Below are 5,134 nucleotides of genomic sequence, written 5' to 3'. Positions count from 1 at the left end.
ATCAAAATTGCAATTTGTTAATAATAATAATTCTGTTTTTGTGTTTTGGATTTAGTCCCACCCCCCTAATAAATTAACCAAATGATAAGCAAGCCATAATTTAAAACATGTTTTAGTCCGTAATTAAAGCAATAATAACTCGAGGCAAATAGATTTAGCAAGCAAGAACATAATTAAAAACACTTTATCGAAACCAATTGTTGCTTAAACAAGTTTATCACTCTCATTTCATGGATTATAGTGAATAAGTCAATATTCTCTAACTAATTTTTAATTGAGGATATATAATCTGTAAAATTATGTATGTTAAAGTCAAATAGATATTCTAATAAGTGCACACATAGAATTATCTAGGTTTATATTGTTAATTTGTTATATATGTACGTAAATTATTTGAATGAGAATGCTCTAGTTGAGTAGAATTACAACAATTGAAAATAGGATAGTACACCAGGGTGCACCATGCACATGGTGCACCCGATAAATAAAAAAAAGGCGGAAATAACATAATTTGGTTGAACATACTGTGTTTGACAAAGAACATACTTATGTTTGACAAAGAACATACTTATATATGTTTGATAATATGTTCTTTTATACTTATGTTCTTTAACATATATTGATTAAACATGTTTTTTGAGTTTCATTAATACAAAGTATGTTATTTGAATTTGGCTCATATGTACTTTGAATTTGGCTCGTATGTTCCTTGAGGTAATGAGTGACGCACACATTGTTTTTTTTTTTTTTAATTTTTTATTTTTTTAAGTTTTTTTTTTATTATTATCATATATATTTAAATTATTTTTATTATCGTATGTTCTTTGAGTTTGATCGGTGTGTTCTTTAGGTATGAAGTATATGTTCTTTACATTATAACTTATGTTCTTTTAGCATATGTGATTTTGAATTTTAAATTTTGAAATTTGATTTGAAAATGAATCTTGAAATATTTTTAGTTGAAAATAATTTTTGTGAGTGAAAACTAAAATTATTATGAAAAGTTGAATTTTAAAGAGAGAAAAAACTATTTTTGGAGAATTGATATCCGTGGTAAAAAAAAAACATTTGTTAATGTGTAATTTTTCATGAAATTTTAATAAAGTTTTTAGCACGTTCTTTTTGTAATGTCTTTATGTTCTTTCGGAATGCATGTTCTTTGTCAAACACAAACATGTTCTTTGTCAAACACTTATATGTTCTTTTTCAAACATATATATGCTCTTTCCGCTTTTTTTTTTTATTTTTTTATTTTTTATTTTTTTATAACTAGGTGCTTCATGTGCATGGTGCAACTTGTTGCACAGATCAGACATTATAAACAATAAACTGTAGTTTTAAAATCATTGTGTCGATCTTGGCATGTTACACAATAAAATTCTCTTAGACTATTAATTAATGAATGGCCGTATGTGACCCTCTTAACGCATTGCTTAATGCTTATGAGAAATTTAGGGAAAAAAATGATACGAAGTATATATAAAAGAAGGATAGTTGAAATTTACACCATTGTTGTCACAATATAAATCAGTGTCGTTAATTCAATTGACCAATATGAAGTAGTTTTTTCTTAAATTTTATTTTATTTTATTTATTTATTTATTTATTTATTTTTTATTTTTTTTTTATTTTTTTGTGGATTAGATCATTTCTTAAAAATAAAGGATTGAGTTTCAATATTTTTATAATGACCACAATTTTTTAGTTACCATTGAATATTCTTCCCATAATAAAGGGATGATTTCGTAGACTAAAACAAGATGATTCATTGATTAAAATGACTTGCGGCAGAGATTTGTTACTTTCAATTACTTAAGTTAGTTTATCAAGATGATTTCCTCAAAAAAAAAAAAAAAAAAAAAAAAAAAAAGTTTATCAAGATGAAGAAACATAAAATGCCATTTCTTAGATAAAAAAATAACTTTTTTTTTCTTTCTAAAAATGACTAGTTAATGCTACGTACAACGTATGTAATTGAGTTGCCCATGACCTAATGTAACAAATATTTCTACTGTTTGGTCTTAATTATAGTCCAATATATGAAGATCTTAAACCGACCTTATGAATGTTGTAATGGGCAAGATTATTTTTCTGGAGCAGATATATACATATGGACTATAATTTAGGTTTTTTTTTTTTTTTTTTTTTTTTTTTTTCTTTTTTTTGATTCAATCGAACAACCCCTCTAATATAATTAACCAACTGATAAGCTAACTATATTGTAGAAAAGTGTTTAATGGCGGCAATTAAATCGATAACCATCCAGTTAACTTGTTCTAATCTGGTGCTATGCTAGAAGGTCTAAGCAAAGTCACAAATTTACAAAAATGACACTTCATTGAAAAGTTATATTAGTTGCATGCTATTATTAAGTTAGCAGCAACTACTTAAGATATATCATATGACTACAATCTAGCAATAAGATGAGTAACGGGCAACGGCATTACCATTCCTCTTTACATGGTTAGAGGAGAAATAATCAAAATCAGACATAAGCTCCCAAATGTCTTCAAGCATCAAACCAGCTCACTTTTTTTAAAAAATGGATGGCTAGATAATTTTTTTTTGATTTATTTTTAATTAGTAATTTTAATTAAAAATTATTTTTTTTTATTTTTTTATATTTCCAAAATTTCAAAAATATTACAAAATAATTTCTAGAAGATAAAAATATATTTTAAAATAGGATCTTGCTAACGAACGCCCCCGGGGCGTTGGATAAACATTTAAAATATTACCTAAAGTGGTATTAATTTGGGAAAGCATGACAAAATCACGTGTCGATCGGTACAATTAATGTTAATTTTTAATTTAATCCTTCTATTTTTAGCTAGCTTATCCAACGCCCGCGGGACGTTCGTTAGCTTTTGTCTTAAAATTATTTTAAAAATTATTATTAATTAAATTAAAATTACTAATTAAAAACAAATCAAAAAAAGAAATAATCTCAACCGTTTATTTTAAAAAAACCGTGGTGTACGTGGTCAATAATTTGTCATTGTGACTCTATCGGGGGAAATTGTAGCAGTGGGGATGAGCCAAAACTATGCAACTCATCATGTTGTACATTTTTATAGGGTATATTCTTATGTTGTGAGAGCCTCATTAAATTAGTAAATCTCAATCATATATAATTACGATATAGTGAAAGAGTTTCAAGTGGGAGCTTTCCTAAATTGTTTGGTTCATATTTGGTCCTTCAATTCCTAAATTGTTTCATTAAATAATTGTTAATATGTGGATAATGGACAATTATATTAGCACTCTTTTATACTTTGTATCATTTTGTTCCCTAAACTTCTAGCTAGCAAGCAATGCATTAAGAGGTTTGTATCCATGTTGTATTGTCTAATTTTACTCAACTAGAGTATTCTCATTCAATCTATATACGTACAAAACTATAACCTAGATAATCCAATTTGTACACATAATAAATTTTTGACTTAACGCACATAATTACACAAATTATATATCCTTAAAAAATAATTTGAGAATGAATATTGAGCAATTCCGTACCATGCCAGAAATGATGATGAGTAATTAAAACTTGTTTTTGGCTACATAAACAACTATTGGTTTCAATTCCATAATAAGTTTTTAATTCTATTCTTGATTTGCACAATTATTTTGCTTGGCAAATCTATATGCCTCGAGTTACACCAACATTAGAACAGGTTAATTTGATTGTTGTTGCTTTAATTGCGGACATAAACATATTTTACAATATGGTTAGCTTATCAATTGGTCAATTTATTTGTGGTGGGGGGGGGGGGGGGGGGTGGGATCGATTGAATCCAAAAAACTGAAACAGAATTATCATAATACTACTATTCGCATTTATATTTATTGAAAAATTGCGAGTTTGATTACAAACTAAGTCCATTTCTTACACATCCTAGAATAATGCAATAGTGAAAACAAAAAGAATTAGACGAAGAGTGACATTATACTGTCAATTACTCCCTAAAAACTTTGACTCAAAACTAATAAAGGCATTATATGCATCTATAATAACATATAATAGAGTAGAAAATCACACGGTTGCATTGAGGTATGGTACATTTTCAGAATAAGCAAGAACATAACCAGTGTACAAAGCGTACCAGACTCGGAAATCTTGCTGTTGGGATGCTCGGAGAACTCGGTGCAAGAAACGGGTCATTCAAGAGCTCAATTGCCGAGGGTCTTTCAGATGCAGGAGCCAGACACTTACAAATGAATGTGTAAGCATCATCATCTTTCACCTTGCTTAATTCCGGAGGGTCATCTTTAACACCGGCTTCACTGCCTTTATTCAATTCTAACTCGACGTTGCTGTAGGGAGGTCCGCCAGTGATCATCTCTAGTACGCACATTCCGAAAGAGAATATGTCAACTGATTTATCATAACCATTTCCTTCAAGAATTTCTGGTGCCACATAACCTTTTTTGCCATATATCTGGTCACAGGTCCCCTGTTCAAGACTCAGCGCGAAACCAAAATCTGCGAGTTTAACACAGCCTGTCTTCCCATTCATAAAGATAGACTACTAACTTGTAATTAGCGGAAGTAGGGGTCGATCCCACGAAGAATGTGCTTGCAAAGAACTAAGAATAAGATCCAAGACACTTAACAAAGACTCAAAACAGTAAAAGAACGATTGGGGGGGTTTTAGGGTTTAATGTCACGGTGTACAATCGGCGGAGTTTGACTGTGAAGATACGCTATCGCATTCAGAATCTGTATACACCACTTCTTGACTGCAGCATTACCTTTAAGCTTATGATTAAATCTGTGATACCGCGACAAATTTCCTGAAGGAAAGTACTCAGTTATCATGTGAATGGTTTTTGCCTCTTCATCAACCCAAGAATCATAGAATTTAACTATATTTTCATGATCTAATAGCTTCAACAGACCACCTTCTGCCAATAAAAGCTCAAGAAATTCCTTGTTATCACTAGTAGAAAAAGATAAATGGGCACCGCCAAATGCCCACCGGTTATTGAAAACCGGTGGTAAAAACGTAAGACAAGACCGAAAAAAAAAAAAAACGTGTAATAGAGATAAATGACCACCGGTTAACCGGTGGCCTTTTCCCAAATAAAAAAAAATCCCTAAAATTAGAACACTCACGCTCTCTCTCCTCACTCT

The 5,134-nt window shown here is 30.0% G+C and overlaps 1 protein-coding gene across 1 annotated transcript; it reads right to left on the bottom strand.

Moving 5' to 3' along the window:
- Positions 1–3,886: 3,886 nt before the first annotated feature.
- Positions 3,887–4,517, bottom strand: LOC145584141 (serine/threonine-protein kinase WNK8-like). The gene is made up of 2 exons (XM_081641055.1): positions 4,104–4,517; positions 3,887–3,895 (listed from the first exon to the last, which is right to left on the bottom strand). Exons 1-2 carry the CDS (start codon positions 4,515–4,517, stop codon positions 3,887–3,889), a joined length of 423 nt encoding a protein of 140 aa, XP_081497181.1.
- Between the last annotated feature and the right edge of the window lie 617 nt (positions 4,518–5,134).

Source organism: Chenopodium album, chromosome 16, assembly GCF_948465745.1.
Source record: "Chenopodium album chromosome 16, dcCheAlbu1.1, whole genome shotgun sequence".
NCBI classification, from domain to species: domain Eukaryota; kingdom Viridiplantae; phylum Streptophyta; class Magnoliopsida; order Caryophyllales; family Amaranthaceae; genus Chenopodium; species Chenopodium album.
The sequence above is the reverse complement of the archived record's forward strand: the minus strand, read 5'-3'. Positions and strand labels throughout refer to the sequence as shown.

Coding starts and splice junctions, on each gene's coding strand:
- LOC145584141 (XM_081641055.1), bottom strand. CDS start 4,517: ATGAATGGGAAGACAGGCTGTGTTAAACTCGCAGATTTTGGTTTCGCG.